Here is an 18,880-nt window from a genome sequence, read left to right as displayed (position 1 = left end):
TAGTCGAGAAACACGTTTCACGGTTGACGTCACGGACGCGTAAACCAATTATTTATCTCGTTTTGGCTTCGCTGAAAGCGAAAATCAAATATCAACCGATGTGGATTGGATGCCTGGTCTGTGGGTGGATTGATTACCGGTTTTATTCATTTAAACGATTTGTTTTGGTCTCGTCTTTTTAGAGCGCCGCCCCTCCTAATCCGGCTGACCGATGCTTCTTATGTTTTAATGCGGGCGAAGAACAAACGATCACCGATCAAAGGGGTTTGCGTAGGCACAGCCTACAGCAGCTCGGTCCTGCCGGCGATCCTCCCTGAGGGGGCGTTTTATAAACATGATCATGCCTACCGAAACGCCCTCAAAGGTTCGTCAAACGTCATCGATGTGGTACATTATTTCGACGCCAAGAAGACGCCAACCAGACGCGTGACCGCACCGACGGGTGGTCCATTTATTTCTGCTACTGAAAACAATAAATGGACTCCACCGGTTTCGGACCGGTATTGTTCCGTGCCCAACAGTGGATGTGCTATTTGTGCTTCACTACGGCTTCGATTGTCGCGTGCAGCAAGTGTGTGCGTTTTTATGGGTTTCGCGTATCGCGGTCCCTGGCCACACGGATCCGTGCCCGGGTGTCATTTGCATAATTTCTCCCATTCGAAAACCCTCGACCGCGTCTCGCGAAACAAACGATGGAGGTTCCAAATGCTTTCTCTGGCGTAACGGCGCAAGTTGCAGTTTTGTCATTGGAACGGCTCTTCGACGGCGTGGTCTAATAACAATGCACAGTTTAAAGTGTGATATGTTGAACCGGCCGCATCGTCGGGGGTGTGCCGTGCATACGGAATTAAAATATCAAACCATCAACAATGTACGCAAGGCGAGACCTGTAATTTAAAATTAATTGTACTAATTTCTCTCGGGCACCGCGTGTTGTTCGGGCAAACGAAAAGAATCACACGGGGCAGATGCTATCGACCACGGCTAGAATTACCGCGCAAACTGTGTTGTTCTTCTGTCCCCATACGCCCAGCAATATTGTTGGCGATAAATGGCCATAATTATTCTCTCCACTCTGCCGAACGCAGAAATGCAAATTGCACAACCCGCCCAACATAATCCGACCCGACGGTCGGTGGTGGTTCTCAGCTTTCGCTTTTATCGCTTCGCCCCGGCCTCCCGCGGGGACACGACGAAGTATTATCGTAATAGAATTATGGGTATCATATTTTTAGAACATCAACCCCTTACGCCAGCGGCCGGCCGGCGTCGGGTGGTTTTGCGAAAATTAAATAAGAAAATATGGTAGGAAAACTATCGTAGGTGTGTTGACGCTGCCGGTAATGAGATTTGTTCCGTTCAGGCGGGGCCGCCGCCGCCGCGGGCTCCGGGCACACAGACGGGTGCTGACCCTTTGGCAGGAAGCACCGCACGGAGCGAAGGAAATGGAAAGGAGTTCGGTTTCTCGGGCGGTTTGACAAATTATCCGCCCGCAGGAACGATTTATCGACAAGTAATTCAATTACACCGGCGAGCGTTTTTCCCTTTCTGCGAACCGGGGAAGCCCCAGCTTCTGAGGCGTATGCCGTGTCCCCTTGGCTTGCTCCTTCTTGCGCTGGCCGACGGGCGCCACATCGTGAGACAATGCATTAATCAAGAGGCAAACGCATGCGGCTTTAAAGTGCGCCGTGCCCCAACGGGTTGCCGTTGGGGGGCTCTACTTGGTTGGCGACGTCCGGAACTCGGCACTTTGCACAGGGCTTAACTCTTGCGCGACTGGAAGTGAGTGGAAAATAGTAATACTTATCTGATCCGTTAGTTCTGATAAAAACATCGCGATCAGAAGCGTTATTTTGCACTGAACGATATTGAAGTCAGATTTAATACCATGTCTCAAAAATGGTTTAGGATTTTTTTCGTTTAGATGGAATGTTAACAAACTTCATTTAGATTGCGAAATTTGAATAAAATAACTCTTATTGTAAGACCTCTAATTTAATACATTGCCGTGGCCGTTGCAACGCGTTTTCCAAAGATAAGAATCATCATCTTCGAAACGGCACTGTCTGTACGGAAATTCGCAGCATGGCCGCCAGCCACAGGATCTTGGTTCGGTTCGTTCCCGGGCACCTCCTTCTTCATCCGGCGCTAATCCATCCCGGTTACCGACCCGAGGGGTGGCGGTCCGGTTCCGTCTCCGTGCTTTGCATTTTATAGCCACTAAACGAGCTGTAATTGTGTGGCCTCATCTCGTGACCCACACCCCGTTCCGTCCAAGCTTCCCGGTCCTCGTTTATGACGTTTGCAGTTTTGCGTATTTTTTTTTTATTTTCTATCTATTTTCAAGGCGGCGTAACACCACGGGGCACTTTTGACAACTAATTTATTATCAATCCCCGGAGAGGGGCGCCCCGTGCCGAAGATCCGCGTGCGGGCAGCGATCCGGATGTGTCCGGGCACCCACCCCGTCACGCACGCGAAACGGAAATGCGACACTAGCCTTGCCGTGCTGCGGCCGCTTACCGCTCTGTTGTGGTCTTGTGGCGATTTTCACTTCGATGCCCGATGCATCGTCCGTAAGATAAATTACCGTTTCTTTCGCTCGCGTTCCAACTGGACCCTCGGGAAAGCGCGTTCGAAACGTTCTGCTGATCTTTGTCCGCGGGGTGCGTTAACCGGACGAACGCGGCCCCTCCCTGTGATTTGCGGATAAAAATATGCGCGGTCAGTACGCTGACAGGGACTCGCACCGAGGGGGGTTGGCCACCGGAGAGCAAAGGGCTCACGGCAGGGAGGTATCCAATTTCATTTCCAATGGGATAACGTTTTCCCACTAATGACGTGCAGTTTCAGCGAATTTGCGGTCATGTAAAACCGAATATTCCTTCGCTTAAGTGTCTTTATCGGCTAACGCACGTGGCTAAGCGAAAGATAAACTACCTTCCGCTACGCCACCTGGGGGTCGAGAGGTCCTTTCGCGTAATCCTACTCCCAGTGTGCGTCCTTGGCTAATCGCTAGCTTACTTCTCTGGAGCCGCCCGCTGGCCGGTGACAAACGACACCGCACACCGAGCATGTAACGTATGTGGCCTCCCTGCTCCCGGAACACGTGTTTAGGGCCGTCTCACATCGGATCAGCTCGTAGGTGATCGTCTAAGCAGCAGTCCCTTAATCGATGGCGGCGGAGTCGTCCCTCCCATCGTACGGGAAAGTGGGCTTACCAATGACGACAGATGTCACGGAACATGCTGGAAAATGCTTCGTCCCGTTCGTTCGTGCGTGGCGAATGTGGAAATGGCGAGATCTCACACAGGGGTCCGAATCGCTCGCCTTCTGGATTGGAGCAAATTGGATTATGTCAAAGCGTCTTTTGATTCACTGCGGTTCGTGTTACATTTGCTGATTACACATTTTGTAAGCGCGAAACGCAGATTCGCAACGAAATGTGACGTTCGCACCGCCGAAAAGATTAGTCTTCGAAGGGACATTCGAAAGGAATACAGTCCCCCCCCCAACGGTAGTCACGCAATGCTTTTAAATATATCAAACAACGATTCTTCACCAGAATCGTTTTGATCTACGGTGGCCCGAGACTGGGTCCACGGTCTTTTACATTATGTTAACGTTACGAACTATGCTCCAACTGCTGGCGCAGCTGTTGCACTGTGCTGCGCGTAAAAAAACAGCTGCACGCAAAGCGTAGACACAAAAAACCGATCGACCCCTGTGAGTAGTGTATGCTTATTTTTGTGCTGAAAAAGAGGGTCTGAAGCCAAACATTTGTATCAACCGATCGTATCGTTCAAGTCTCAATCGGTTCTTTGACCACCGAAGATTCTACGCACCGTTGTCGCGATGTTCACCTTTTCATCATGATTATTAATCTCCTTTACGAAATTACATTTTTGATTTGATTACTGCCTCAGTTTTCGGAGCTATTCCACCCGATAAAGATATTTCAAATTTGAGTTTAAATTTTTGCTTTTTTTCAATTTTTTATTCGCTGCCAAAAACCAACTATTTGCCATCGTCTTGTGAGATGTTCTCACCCGGCAGGATTTTTACGCTTAGACCGCCGCCGATCAACTGTTGTTGTTGTGCAACAGTTGTTTGTTTTTATATATTGAATTCCTTACCTAACCGAAGTAAAATTAAACCAATGTTAAACTCATTCTTAAATAACTAGTAAGCCTAGTAGTAAACTAAGTACGATCATTCTTATAATATTGCTACGAAAAAATACGAAAAATACAAAATGCTTCGCGTTGCTTCGCCTAACTAGGCTTTACAATTAAAATTAAGATAATTCTAGATTTAAAGTTACATTACAAAATATTGTTTAAGTGAGTGTTTCCAACGAACCAGAGAACATTTCTCTTTTGGGGCAAAGTGAGAGAGTGAGAGAATGTCCGTAAAAGTGAGAGAACGCAGAAAAACAGAGAGCGAGAGCAGAGACACATAGTCAGGTTCGAAAATTCGAACTCAGGTTCGAAAGTCAGTTAGTCAGGCGGAGTTAGTCAGAAAGACAGAGAAAGAGTTGTTTTATTTCAAAAGTTCAAGCGATCGGTTGCGTTTCGTTGCGTATAGTTTCGACGGAGTTAAGATGTTGATTTTCGCGCAACTCAGAATTCGTTAACCCGTTCAAAGAGGCCGCAGAGCAAGTGTTTTGTGATTGGAACAGTTCCATGTTTTAAGCAGTGCAGTAATAAAAGTGTTTACTTTTTTTGTAGTTTTCTGCACTAAGCTTAGATAAAAATGTTAGAGAGCCAGAGCCAGAGCCGAGAGCTCTTTCGACATTGACAGATGAATTCTCGGAATCTGCGAAACATGGAAGGCCAAAAACTCAGATCGGTCACAGATAACTTATCTATTTTAGGAAAATATCTGTAAAACCGTCAGTTTTATTAAGTGCCGCCAGAGACTCCAGAAGTGCCTTATGTTGCGCCGAAGGCGGTTGTTTCTGTGCAGAATTCCGCCGTGAAGCCACTTGAACCGGCTACCCACGGGGTCCCCGGTGGGATGCGGGGGGACGAGCCACCGTCGATCGTGAAGTGGCCATAAAGCGCAAACGTGAAATCATTCTCGCGCAAGATTATTGGACAGACTTTGGGGACGCCCGCGCGTCACGTACGCCGGCACGGCACGGATTGCGGGCCGGCCTGGTAAACGATAGTCTGTCCTTCGTGTCCCCCGTGCTGGTTGGGGGTGGGTTCGCGGATTTTCGCGTTCTACCGAGCGTGTTGTACACGTGCGTCGCGTGCGTTAGATTATTGGCCGACAAAAGTGTGACCTCGCCGGTGTTGTTGGGGTTCCCCGTTTTTTTTCTTGGCCCTGTCTTCTAGTGGCCGCCTCGGTGTCGGGTGTCGGGCATTACGTCGCAATAGAGTAGTACCGAGAGCGCACCCGGACCACGTGAAAGTAGGCCGCGCCACCGGAGTGCAGTTCCGCGCGCGCACACTCGCGCGACTCTCGGTGTGCCGTGCCCCGGTGTATGTATGTCAAGCAGGCCCGATCACGGTGGTTGCACCTTCTTCGGTCCAGCTGAGCAAATAGATAGGCCAGACTTAATCGTTTATCGGGATGGTGGTGGCCATTGTTTGTTCGCGAGTGGCGTATTGTTTGGGCGAATGGATCGTCGCTAAGAATATGTGTTATTAAAAAAAGGGTCCGAAATTAACCCTTCACGAGGCGGCTTTCTGTTATTGGATCCGGTCCAAGTGCTGGGCTGAGTGAGTAAGATCCAGACGGTGACACTCTGTGGCAAGCTGTGCCAACAAATTCAGATCGTATATCGCGCTACAGTCACTCTCACGGACGGGAATGGAATTTACCGTGCTTAGTCACTAGGCACGACATTGAGATTGGGTTTTTGTGCGCGCGTGTGTGCGTGTTAGGAGTCACTGAAAGATCACGATCGGTGGCTGCTGAGTGCTGTTGGCGATCACCGATGATAAATCAAATTGGCAAACCCTACTGACCCCGAATGCTAACGAGTGTTTTGCTGTTCCGCAGTGCGATTTTGTTGTGCCTTCAGTGATTCGAGCGGTTGAAAAAATCCCCGTTGTTTGCCAGAGTGTATCTCCCAGCCGGTGTGAATCATGTAATGAACCGATCAAGCGGATCGAGTTCTCTAACAAGGTGCCTTCGCGCGTGTGTGTGCTTGTGTGATCGTGTGAAGAGATGTGAGTCTGCCACAGCTTGTCGCACGTCGAAGTAACGAAGAAGCATCGCTATCGTTTAATCATAAGATACAATCCTGCGGCCTGCGAATGGTGGGCTTTGGCAAGAAACCGGGACCACCGGTTCCGCCGCGGCCAAGTGCGGCCACGGTTGCCACGGCTTTGGCGAAGCAGCGCGAAAACTCGCCTTTACCCACCGCCGGATTCACGGTGCGTGGCGGAAACGTAAGTCTCGCATCGGGCGTGGGCACCCTGAAACCACCGCACCCGGGGCGTACCGTCGTGTACAAGTCACCGGATTTGGAGCAACCGAACCGAAGTGTTCTTGCGGGACCGTGCTCCGGCCCAAGGGCGGCTTCGAGGCGTGAGATCTCGGTCTATCACGAGCTGCTCGGTGACCGTGGTGACCCCGACGTGATGCCGGCCGGCGGCAGTCCCCAACAAAGTCCGACACCACTGGAGCGCGGTAAACCTCTGTCATCGGCCAATCACGGTGGAGTAGTGTACCGGTCCACCTGCAGCATAGTGGAGATCAACAGCTCGCCGAGCTCGGTGTCCAGTTCGGCGTCATCCTCACCGGTAGCGACCCTGCAGAAGCCTCCGCTGCAGGACCTACAATCGAAACAATCCGCGGGAGGGCGCTCCACCCGTGGCTTGGAGCCACCCGTGGTCCCGGTGGCACGCCGACGTCTGCGAGGTGGTGAAGGTGGTGATCAACCACAGCCACCGTTGGCGGTGGCATCCGAAGTGATCATCATAAACGGAAGCAGCATTCCGTCTGGTGGCACCGGAAGTGGAAGAAAAGACTTTACGGTCGGTGGCGGCGTCGAGTGTGACAGTGGCACCGAGCGGGGCGACAGCTCAGGATCTTCGGCCAGCGCCGGCAGCACGCTGGAGCGGGAGAACAATCTGCGCAATCTCGAGAGCGCCAAGAGCAGCAGCCATTTCACTGAAATCATAATCGGTTCGAACCAAACCAGCACGGTGGTAAGGAGCGGCAGCAAGCCGAATATTGCAGCCCGGACGGAGGCCACGGGAGCCCCGAAGAGTACTGTGATACGATCGAGCTCGATCCGGCTACCGTTGCCGTCCTATCACCGCCCGGAACCGGAAGGTGGGGAGCACGTGCAACCGTCCTCCGACAAGCAGATGGCGTCCGGAGTGGCACCGTTAAAACAGCCACTTGCCACCAATCTGTCCAAGTCGAAATCTTCAACGCGGGCAGCCCTCGACCCGGCCACACTCGATTCGAAGCTGAGCGAGCAGAAGTTTGCCTTCCACGAGCTACTGATCTCGGAGCTGACCGCCATGCGTGAGAAGCAGCAGCAGCGCCAAGCGGTGCCACCGGACGAACCACCGCCACCGGTGCCACGGTCGGTGGTAGAGCGGCAACCGGAGCTGGAGTTCCGGGACGTGGAGAAGGTGAACCGGCGCCAGCGCTGCCCATCGGAGCGCCGATCGTCGGGCAGTGAAGCGTCGGAAACGTCACCGAGTGGGACGGCGGTGCGGTTGCCGAAAATCCGCACGTCCGACTGGATCGAGGTGGGCGACAATGGCAAGCAGGTGCTCCTGTCGAGCTGCCAGATCAGCCTGGAAGACTCGGGCATGGAGGACGAGGAGAAGCTGGATGATGCCTCGTCCGGCGTTGGCGATTCGTGGGACAGCGTGAAGGAAGATGTAGAATCACGGTGAGTCACGGTGGTGAGGTTGGCCGGTGGTATATCTTCCGATAAGAACTAACCACCCGAGGAGCGTATCTAAACCCTCCCCCCGGGTGGTGTGCTATTTGTAGATAGGCTGCTATCGGGGAACAGATTGCCAACTTACTTATCGCTTCGTGTTGAAGGTGTCGTAAAGCGGAACTGATTTTTATGGACCTTCGACGCGGTGGGCACTATTTATGCACCCAAGTGGCAAACGATAATAGGTTGTTCGATAAGTTCTTTGCTTCGATAAGAAAAATACCGTGAAGCGAGAAACTGGAACGTCTTCAAAATACGTTTCCAATACGCTACGCTGATTTGGTGCATTGTGTTTGGTGCAATCAACGGTTATACTGCTCAATGAGATGACTAGCCCTTGTACTAACCCTCTTTCACTGATTCGACGATTTTCTAATACGATGTTCTGTATTATTTCTGCGATTTCGACTGTATCTGACGTGGATCGCTTTGAAGGCTAGTACGAGCACGTTTAAACTCAGAAACACCTCTTTTAACCCCCTAATTGAAGGAGAAAACTCCTTATAAAACCTTCCAAAAATAAAAAGTCAATCACTGCAAGATACTTGATTTTTCCGTTGCAAAAAATACTGTGACGCGTCGAAACTAGCAGTGCCCTCTGTTATCTCTGGCAAAGAACTGATTGCACAGCCTAGAAAGCATGTCGCACTCGCCCTCCTGAAGGTCATTCGCTCGTCAGCTTGTTGGCGCTCGTAGTTTGGGATTGTTTTTCCCAACATATTACGGCCTAAACAACACACCAGACGCCAGTTGCCCGAAATCTGATCTCCATCGACTCGTGGCTTCGCGCATGCGAACCAAAAAAACGCTAGTCGAAACATAAGTCGCCTCGTTACACCCGATTCGGGGCAGAAACATTGGAAGTTCCATAAATAACGGCCTTCCGCTTGGTGCGCGCATATGAGCATAAGCATGGCAGTGACGATCAAACATACGATCACCGGTAAGGGAGAGAGAGCGAGAGAGATCGGGTTGGTGGGGTTCGGTGGAAGGGCGTTGCGTTGACCTCTGAAGCAAAAATGAATGAATGGTGGACGGGCCGGCCGCAACAACAATGGCGAAAACGAGAGAAAATGGCCACAAAAACTGACGCCGCCGATGTAATATCACAGAATGGGAGAGCGGAAAAAGCGGGGCTGGGTACCCATTTCCGCTGCGGTTGTGAGGGGGGGTCTCTCGATCGGTGGCCCAGAACACTATGGCCGTGGAAGGGGGTTAGGAGCATGTTTTAGAGGTTACGTACCATCCGCCGCCATGATGCTGACTCGGCAACTCACGATTCACGCGCGATCATCCTCCGCGCGATCGCGCCCGGTTGTCGGGACTTGCACTTGACTTGTGTGCGGGGTTCTTGTTCTTGGCCCGCCAGTGGGAGGGATCATTATGGTGCAGCATAATTCTAGCAACGTCACCCGACAGCTGGAGGTTCCATTATCGAGTGCCACGCGGAGTGCATCGCTGATGGCACCGTGCATTTTCCTTGCTTGCCAGCACCACGCACACAGGAAATGCCACACCGGTAATGATCATGGACTGCATGGCACTCCCCCCCACCCCGCCAGATGACGATACTGGTCCCCGCAGCACCATTGTGTGCAGCGAAACCATGTATCGCTCGGTGGAATGGAGTGGCCATTTATGCCGTACTTCCTTGTCAGTTGGGCCCCGGCGAAGAAAGCCCTTCGCAAACGAGGTCTTACACGGCGGCGCAACGATCGTCACCCGGCGATAGTTGGTCGTGTGAGGCACAGGTTCATTATGACGTGCGCGCGCACCGGGGTTCTGTTGGGTTTGCGTTGGCTTGTGAGTCCCAGGTCCGGGTGCCCGGGAGATCCGCCACTAACGACACGACACCGAGTCCAACCCAGTTCCCAGCCTTCTAGTTACAACAGGGGCACCCCAACAGTCTGCACAGCCGATTATGCACCGCATTGCATAATGCACACGATGCAAATGTCGCTGCGCGAAAACGGTACGCGCATATGCGCTACGGTACTTTTCGTGTCCTCGCCGGCTCGATGGCCAATTGCGTTCGACGCAGGCGAGAAATGGCACTGGAATGTGGCACTATGCGGCGCGGTCGAGCAGTTTCTCGCATTTCACGACTGGACTCTGGGAAGAAGATGTATGGTCCGACAGAGTAATTCCCGCTACACAGTCGCCCCGTCGTCGGGAATGCTGCTTTCGGTACCGCCACAAGTGGGTCGCCGTTTTCTGGTACCGCAAATTCCGATCGATCGAGTAGATTCTTGATTGGATGGACCGGATACCTTTCCTGGGGTTTCTTGGGAAAATTATCCGAAAAATCAGTGGAACACAGTTACAAGACGCCGTTCGGTGATTTATGGGCGATCCGGTCCGGGCTTTAAAATCTGTCCGGTTTGATGTGTGATTTTTTGACAAAGTAACCAGCGGTGCCGTGCAGCAATCGGCTTCAATTTTAACGTCCTGCGCGCCCGCGCTCCAATGGACCAGACCAGGACCATTTATTCACCGTTTTTTGGAACGAGTAACACCGAGCGCTCGATCGATCGCTCTAATGACGGTGGTAAATGGTTCAACATTTGACGAATCAATAAATTTTATATGTATCCGATTGCGTCACCAATCTTTGCGTGGCCCAGTTTTTTGGGTGGCACCTTGAAGAACATCCGCTCGCGTGCGCACGATCTACGGAACCCGGTTCTGAGTCCGGTGTGCGAATCTTCGCTCTGCTCGCCCATTGGCGATTGATTTACGGAACGATGACCGACAGGAAACGAAACACGTTCGCATGGATGATGGCATCTGGCGGCCATCATCATCATCATCATCTGGCGTGTGTGACCTAGATTTCGAACCGAACCAGTTTCTTCACTCGCGTACATTTTGGACATCCTGCACCGTTTGATGTCGATCGAACGTTCGTTTGGCGTTCTGTGTCACTTCCGCCGTTTATTTTTGCGATCCCCCGGCACACACAGCACCCGAAGGTGGTGGTTCTAAGTGGTAAAATATGTTCCGTTCGCGCGACTCATTAGCGGCCAGCATATTTCAGCAGCAGCACGCGGTAGGTACACCGTTAGCCATTAGGATTCAGTAGCCCCCTCGATGGACATACAGCAGGTGGTCGGGTTTTGGGGCGGGTAAATATGCAAAACCGGCCGGAAGGTGTATGGAAATTTGATTGGTCTCCTGCTGCTGTGCGAAACCGTTAATCCTGACGATGACGATGGGTGACGTTTTGGCACGATAACGATACACGAGAAGCGTTTTAAGCGGAATGGCGGTCAACGATTTCCTGATAAGATAACCAGAGAGTGCAGATGGTAGAAGCATCGACGGAAATTACGACACAATAAATAGATAGGGGTTCGATTAGCCGATCTCGTCGTTCGTTCCGATCAATGCTGATTTTCTGAGGATATGATGGCAACAGCCGAATAACAGTTCCAGCTGCACCTTTTGCCGATGGATTCTACTACGATTTCATCAAACCTATTTTGTTGGGAAACAGGACAACATCGAACCGTTGTCGTCGTCGTCATCGTCAGTGGCCTCGTTTTAATGGGGAGTTATGCTTCCTTTGCATAACCATTGCGGCTGCGCCTGCCCGTGCTTCGCTTAGTTCTGCTCGGAACCGCATCGAAATGTTGCTGCTGGCGCCCTCTTATGATCTCTCATGATCTCTAGCTCCCTAACCGATAGACTCTGTGTGGCCAATCTTTTGCGTAACGGACGAGGCGAGAAGAAGAATCCGACTCGATGGCGGTGTCTGGCTTCTGGCTTCTATATTAGCACTCTTGTTGCACCACGGCACTCATTAGTATGTTTTCGCCCGGGAAAAGCAGTGCAGTGAAAATCATAAATTCGTGCACCGGTTTGCAGCTTGCTTTTCCCCTGGTCGGTTGCGTGCACCGTATTAGCGATTAGCGATAATGACCCGGAAGCTGCTGCTGCGCGTTTCGATTAGTCTCCAGGGAGACTCTTGGCGTCGGCAAACCCTTTGCCGGGTTTTGGACTTTTGAACGTCGGTGGCACGTTTGGTAACAGGATGAGAAATTGGAACGCTTAAGCGGGCCTTCGGATCGATTGGCACACCGCGCTTCAAGTTTCATGCGCGTGCATGCTACACGCCACCAGATCCTAGCCACGGCACGGGTTGTGGCCGACTGCGGGCGCTTTGAAGCGACCACAAGGGTGGCTCTCGCCTCTCTCCGACGTGCAACGTGCTAATGTTGGCCCCATTAGCGCACGCAGTCTGGCCGATCCACCCGGCCGATCAAGTGTTCTCTGGGTTTGCATAAGACAATTTGTCCGGTGTCAACGCGGCGTAATCGCCGCCATCGATTACCCATTCGATACGGCCGGCGTCCGCCTAAATCATTCGGGGTGCACCTTAAGAGTCTAACCCCTCCCGAGGGTGGCCATGCCCTCGCGGGAACCGTGACCAACTGTGATGGCGATCGGCCCAATGCTTCCCAATTTATTTTTTGCCATCGATGCGATCCCTCGTGGCGTGGCGCGCATTCCACGCGATCCGCTTCCAGTACCGCCGTCGTCGACGGCTAATTGATTTTAGCCGTCGACGAAGGAAACGACGCTCACCGACACCAAAAACTGGATTTCGATCGGCAGGGAACGGCGGCCAACGTGACGGGTGAATTCCGGCGCGCGCCCGCGAAAATCGGTCACAGATTAGTGGCTCGGCTGTAGGCTGACCGTAACGCAGTTTTCGGCACGCACCCCCGCCCAACATTTCATCGCCCCCGAGAGGTCCTCGTCAGCCTTTTTGGGTCGGTCGACCTGGCTACTGTGTTTCGCCGCAGCAGGGACCGGGGAAGGGCCGGTGACGTAATAATATGGCAGAACTAAACGGCGCCCCGAACTAACTGGGACGAACCCGGTCGGTGGGTGAGCTGAACATCAATTGGCCAGTGGTCAATGGCCGGAAATGGGCTTTCTTTTTTTCCTATTCCGCCGATTGTGGCCCCCGATCGGTCGGGTGGCTCCGGGAGCTCCAACCTTTCATTCTTCTCCGTAGTGATTGGAATCTCTTCGGATCGTCGGTGTCATCTCCAGCGAAATCGGAACAGTGGGCCGCGGCAAAGAAGTCGATCATCTTGAGGATTGTTTGACCTGATGATACCTGACGGAGCAAGACTAAAGTGGCAAGGAACGGGCCTCTTTTCTAGGTCGCGTCCCAAGTAATTGGCGATGGTCTTTGTTTGTTCACCCCACCGGGGCCTCTGAAAGTGGCCGCGTCCCTGGATTACGCGTGGCGCGGAAGTTCGAGTCGCGCTGGGAGAAGAATGCTGAACTGCCGCATCACTAAACGAACTTTTTGTAAGTGGCCTAAGCCGCCCCCCGGGGGGGGATGAGAATTTGCTGGGCGGGGGAATTCGAAAGTGGAACATGATGCTACCGCCGGCTGGCTGATGGTATTTTTTATTTTTTTTCAACGTTTGCTTCCCGTGACCCTGCCGATGGGGTTTGGAAGGCGCGAGTGACACATTTCATCCGTGGTCGATTACAATGAGCGCTTTTAATTTTGGCAGCATTTTTTGACCGTGGAAATCTAACGGAAACCCGGTGCCGCGGCCGCCTTCGTAATGACGTGGGAAATGTCGGGAAAATGGTTTGGGGAGAAAAAAAAATGGGGTCCACATTTTGGATCCCTCGCAGAGAAGAGCTTGTCGAAGCATAATAGTTGGTGCTGCGGGAGGGTTAAGCCATAATTAAATGTTGAGGTTTTGTGTCTTACTTTATTTGGTGGATCGGTGTAGTAATTACCTTGAAGGAGGACACGGCTTGCGGACAAGGAAGTGGACACCTTTGCCACCAACCAACGGTGTATTGACATTTAAATGTTTTCACCCATTTTGATTGTTCGGTTGTCATTCCGTTAAAATTAGGCGTTTGACGTTTCTAAGGGTTCTTCGGATGGAGCACGTTCAAAGTCCAAACATTACACCGATCAAGCAAGCGTCGAACTACTTCTTCCAATGACTGTTCTGAAATTCACTACCAATTGTAACTGTCTATAAGTAATAATCGTCAAATTAGGTATAGCGAGGTTTTTGGAATCGAGAAGTCTCCGTCGCTGTCCCCGCCATCACCAACGACTTTTCCATACAAGTAAAACGTAAAAGTAAGCTTATCTCAAGGTTGTATCAACGACAGGGCACGTTCACAGCTGTCAATGATGGTCAAGTCATAGCAAGCCTGGCATTTTATTAAACAAAATGTTATTGGACCCAACGAAGTTCGTTGTTCAAAAAGGTTTGTCTGATTCAATTTTGTGCTTGTTTGGTTTCGTAAAAGATAAGTTTATAAATTGTTTCTACTTCGTTAGTTGGAAAATTCTTCACTCTTTTTAAAACAAAATTTAAAACCATTTTTTTTCTACTTCCATTTCGCAGCATCATAATGTCGCTCCCCGGACTGCCACCGTTGCCGAAGAGCCTGAGCGGCTTTGATCTCGCCGGCACTCAGCTCCAGCCACACCACCATTCCCACCACCACCACCACCAGCAGCAGCAACAACAACAACAGTCCCAGCATTCCCACTACGGTCACCATCTTCACCAGCAGCAGCATTCGACCCCGATTCACCAGTCGCACCATCAGCAGCAGCAGTCCTTCCACGGGACCGGCGGATTGTCCTCGCATCCACCGTCCAACCATCTACCGTCCTCCCAGTCTCCGGTGACGCTCAATCACCATCACACGAATCCGTTCATCCCGATCGGCGGTTCCGCCGGCGGGTTACTACACGGTGGCAGTATCGACCCGCAGCGTGGCCACTCGCCCGTCGGCAGCAGTCTATCGTCCGGCAGCGGTGGCCCCGGTAGTGGCCGAAAGACTTCACCGCAACCAGCTGGGACGACCGTTCCGACGACGACCTTGGATACGCAGCTGGCTATCCTGCGACGAGAAATGGTAGGTGCCTCCCTTCTTAACTCATGCGATCTTTTTGGTGTCGATCGAACGGGTGTGGCGCTGCCAACACGCCCAAAGTTGAAGGTATTGTCGTGACTGGCGGGTCGAGTTTTTATGTGCCGCGATTGAGCAAATATGCGTAAACTCAATTTAACGCCATCCCGTCTGTGTCTAGTCATTGGGCTTGAAATTTACGAGTCATTCGGGGGCAATTTTCGGGCTCAGCCCAACGCGAAACTAGAGCTGAGGCGCAAGCTGATATTCCGCGGTAGGCGTGTGGTCGTTGTTTGTTGTGACTGAGGGCTGCGTCGACGGATCCAGGTTAATGTCAATGCTCAATGGGTATCAATTTATTTCTCTGGGCCAAACCTTCTCAGATTATCTTTTATATCTGGCTTTTTGGGTTCCCGTCTTGGAGGACACACTCAGCTTGCTCTAGTTCGCCGGGGAGTAACAGTATGGGCTATTTTGAATTGTTCTCTTGCCTAAAGCCATAGACTGGACACTGGTTATTGTTTAAAATTATGGTCTGGTGACGTAAAGTGTTTCGACGCAACATGACATTGTGTCACAATGCTTCAACCGGACCCTGATGGGATTTAAACAGATTTTGAGCTTCGCTTCAACATTATTAAGGTTCTTTCCAGATTCGCAAAGCCAAAAAGCTAACTGTAGAAAATGGTGCGCGACATGGAGGCCTTACCAACGCCAATCTTGCCCCACTGCCCGGACTGGGATCATTTCGCTCTGCCTGTGCCGTGCTGACGAGTTTTGTGTCCCCGGCAAGACGGAAGCCATGCCGATGGGAATCGATTTGTCGTCGATTTTCTTCGTTGGTTTGTGTGCAAACCTAAAACACTGGCACATGCGGTTGGGCACGCCCTTAAAGTGTCTATTTGTTTGCTCTGGAACATTGGATTCGTGTCGGTGGCGTGGCGTGGAAAGTTTCGTGAATGAGAGAGGGCCCGTAAACAAACCGTTCGGCCTAGAAAGGTGAACTGCTGCACGGACATTTGGAGGGGAAAGTTTCGCAAGAATCGTCCATCGGTTTGGTTCCCCGATCCGAGCCGGCGCTTGTGATCGATGTTTCTCAATGGAAAATGAAGTCATCCTCGCGATCACCTTTTATCAGAAGTGAAAGCATGTGACGTTTTAGAAGATTTTCCACCGAGTATTGGATATCGAATTCAGATTGAGCCAATTTTCATGTACAAGATATTGTACCAAAGGGATTAAAAAGTTATTGAGCACATTGCTGGGCTGCGGAAGCTGTTGACGGAAGCTACAAAAAGTGCATACGGAAATCTCGGTTTTTGGGTCTCTCGGGGAAGGTGAGTAGCGTACTGTCGTTTTTCCTCTCTCCATTGGATTTGGTCGATCGCCGGAAATGGGTTTAAATTTCCGATCGCGATTCGATTTTTCTCGCGCTCTCTCAACCTGTTTCCATTCAGCAGTTTTATGAGTCAAACAGGAAAGTATTTAAGTAAAACAAACGATCAGCCAGCTGGCCTCTGGTAGGGTGGTTCAGGGTCCAACATATCTGACCCATTTCGGGCTGAATGTCGAAGCCGGAGCCGGAGTGCGGAGAGTGCATTTGCGCGCGCCCGGCAACCGGGCACAGGGATTGCAAGCAAATGCACAGAAAGCGGTTGGAATGGATTTCTTCCGATCACTCCGACAGTCGACAGTTAGTGTGGCGTCTGGTGAAGTGCGAAAGTGTGCTGCCGCCCGGGGAAAAGTAAACAAACTTGTCCATCCACTCCGCTTCCGGAGTCACGCTTAGCCGAGAGCCCGAATGGGTGAGAATGTGCCACGTTCGCAAAGTTTTTAGGATACAGCATCGTGTGCCGATCGTGAATTACTTTGATGGGTCAGCCGAGTTTAGCGGCAATTTTAGCGCCCGATTGGCTAAGCAGTTCGTTTCGGAGTCGATCGACTTTAATCGCAGATTGTGTTAGTTATGAAGAATTTAATAAATTATTTTCCAGTTTTGTTACAGCTTAACATTTTATGAGATCTCTTCGTCACTTTCTCAGGAAGGCTGGCGCAAACCAGTAATTGGTTCGCGTCACGCGGCCGCGAACTTGCTTTCGATTCGAATTCGTTATCGCGAATTATTGCCAATTTTTCCTGCGAACGTACTTTTCCGCGCGGAATAGCTTCCAGTGGCCACGCTTCCCCGTGCCGTAGATCACTATCGTTCTGTGGGCCTTCTTGGATGCTCTCGAAGAAGTGATGTTCTATTCTACTCTCGGAACCGGAACGCCATTGGAGAGTCACGTGATCACGCCCCGGGGGTTTTCACTTCTTACCGTGGCCAATACCGGGTGGAACGAGAACCCTGGTGGAGGCGAAAAAAAACGCGGAGCCGGAAAAAAGTGGAAACGTGAACGAACATTAAAAGTCGAGCAAAGCTAAAGGCACGGTTCCGCTTCGGTGGCCACTACTACTGTGGCTGTTGTGGCGCACCACTCGGCAGACTCGACTCGGACTCGATGGGGGCCCCCATTAGCAGGTGTACCGATCCGCGACGGGAAAAGAGCCCAGCGTAATGAAGTTACCAACCCCCGGCCGGCTCGCCAGAACCTAGCGCTGTGGGTAGCATTTGTTGCGGTGAAAATTCCGCCGCCATCGTCGTCGTGACCGATGCACAGAAATTAGACGATTCTTTCGTCGCGTCGGCCCTGCCGGTGGTTCTGGGAACCCTCAGAACGTTCTTCGTTGAATCGTTTCGATTTCATACCGTTTTCAATTTCGCTGTTTCCCTTCCAGTCGGTGGACGTTGAATGTTATTTTCATAAAATTATCATTAAAACAACTGGGCATCCGTCAGTCAGGGAGGAAGTCACCAATGTGGAACCGACGTGAAAACTCTCTGCCGGTAGCAGCTCCCCCCGCGATCGACGGAACGAAAGGGATGTATCTCGGTTTCGTTGCGCGAGGTTTTTTGTTTGGCATTAATTCTATGTTTGTCTGATGTCAATGTCCCTTGTGGGGGGAACTCTTGCGGGAGCGAAGAAAAAGGGTGAGCGAAGAGTTTCATGGTCGGTTTTCAATTTCCTTTGTTTTAGTATCGGAGGTCCGTCGGAAGAGATTCTTCACCTTTCTCGAGCCCACGACAAGCAACCTTGGAACATTTGATTTATGACGATTGGGTTATAAAAAATTACGTCTCAATTGAAGCGCCTAGAACAAGCGCCATCTTCTGGTCGGACGCGTGGTTAGAATTGGAGAATAGGTTTTTTCTCGTTACGTACACGCAATTAGAAGCAAACGGGGGCTACGGATCACTTTACGACAGGCATTAATTTTTTATAAGATTTTTTTTTCACTTCGACACGCCCAGTGTATAATAGGTTTTTATTTAACCGTTGATCCTCTCGAACCTGTGAGCCTGTCAAGATAAACAATAGATGCTTCCAAAAACACACTCAATTTTCGACGCTGTAGAAAAGCTCTGCAAACAGCCTCGTCAGAGGGTTCGGTTCCGTGTCCAGTGGCAATACAGTGACAGCCCTTGAACCGCTCTCGACTTTCAACTCAACCTCGGCGGAATGTTTCAGGACTGCTCGCACACAAATGACTCATAGCCGATGATGAGTCACAGCCCGTCTGTGTCCGCGTGTTTATCCTTCCAATTCGCACATATTTCTTACGCAGTGTCCGAGAGCGAGAGCGATGCGTTTGTATGTTGGCAAACGGCCAATTTTGCGCAAACATAACGCAACAGGAAAAAAATCGCATCGTCGCCGCGCTGCTTGAGACGCGCAAAACCTGTTGTTGAGAAAGGGGCAAACATTCTTGAACTTGAATCCCGCGAACCTGGCGGTGGTCTGCCGCGGCGCGAGCAGCTCTCTTTGCAGGAGATCTTTGCTGATCTTTGCGATGGTGGTGGCCATTCTTGAATGAGTCACGAGCACAGCATAAGAAGAGCGATCGCAAAAGGGACCGCGCAACGTGGGCTTCACTTCGGTTGCAGCAGTACCGAGAATAGATCAATCCGCGGTTTGGCGAGTGCGCGCATCGTCGTGTTATGCT

At 51.3% G+C, this 18,880-nt stretch overlaps 1 protein-coding gene across 1 annotated transcript in view; it reads left to right on the top strand.

Moving 5' to 3' along the window:
- The first annotated feature begins 4,586 nt into the window (after nucleotides 1-4,586).
- Nucleotides 4,587-18,880, top strand: part of LOC131212879 (uncharacterized) — a 43,626-nt gene continuing 29,332 nt past the window's right edge. Inside the window, exons 1-3 of the mRNA XM_058206943.1 lie at nucleotides 4,587-4,711; nucleotides 6,013-7,867; nucleotides 14,323-14,842. Coding sequence (XP_058062926.1) covers nucleotides 6,270-7,867; nucleotides 14,323-14,842 — 2,118 coding nt within the window. The 5' untranslated portion in view covers nucleotides 4,587-4,711; nucleotides 6,013-6,269. The remainder of the gene's footprint in view (nucleotides 4,712-6,012; nucleotides 7,868-14,322; nucleotides 14,843-18,880) is intronic.

Source organism: Anopheles bellator, chromosome 2 (genome assembly GCF_943735745.2).
Source record: "Anopheles bellator chromosome 2, idAnoBellAS_SP24_06.2, whole genome shotgun sequence".
Taxonomy (NCBI): domain Eukaryota; kingdom Metazoa; phylum Arthropoda; class Insecta; order Diptera; family Culicidae; genus Anopheles; species Anopheles bellator.
Note: the sequence above shows the minus strand (reverse complement) of the source record. Positions and strands in the feature narration are given on the sequence as shown.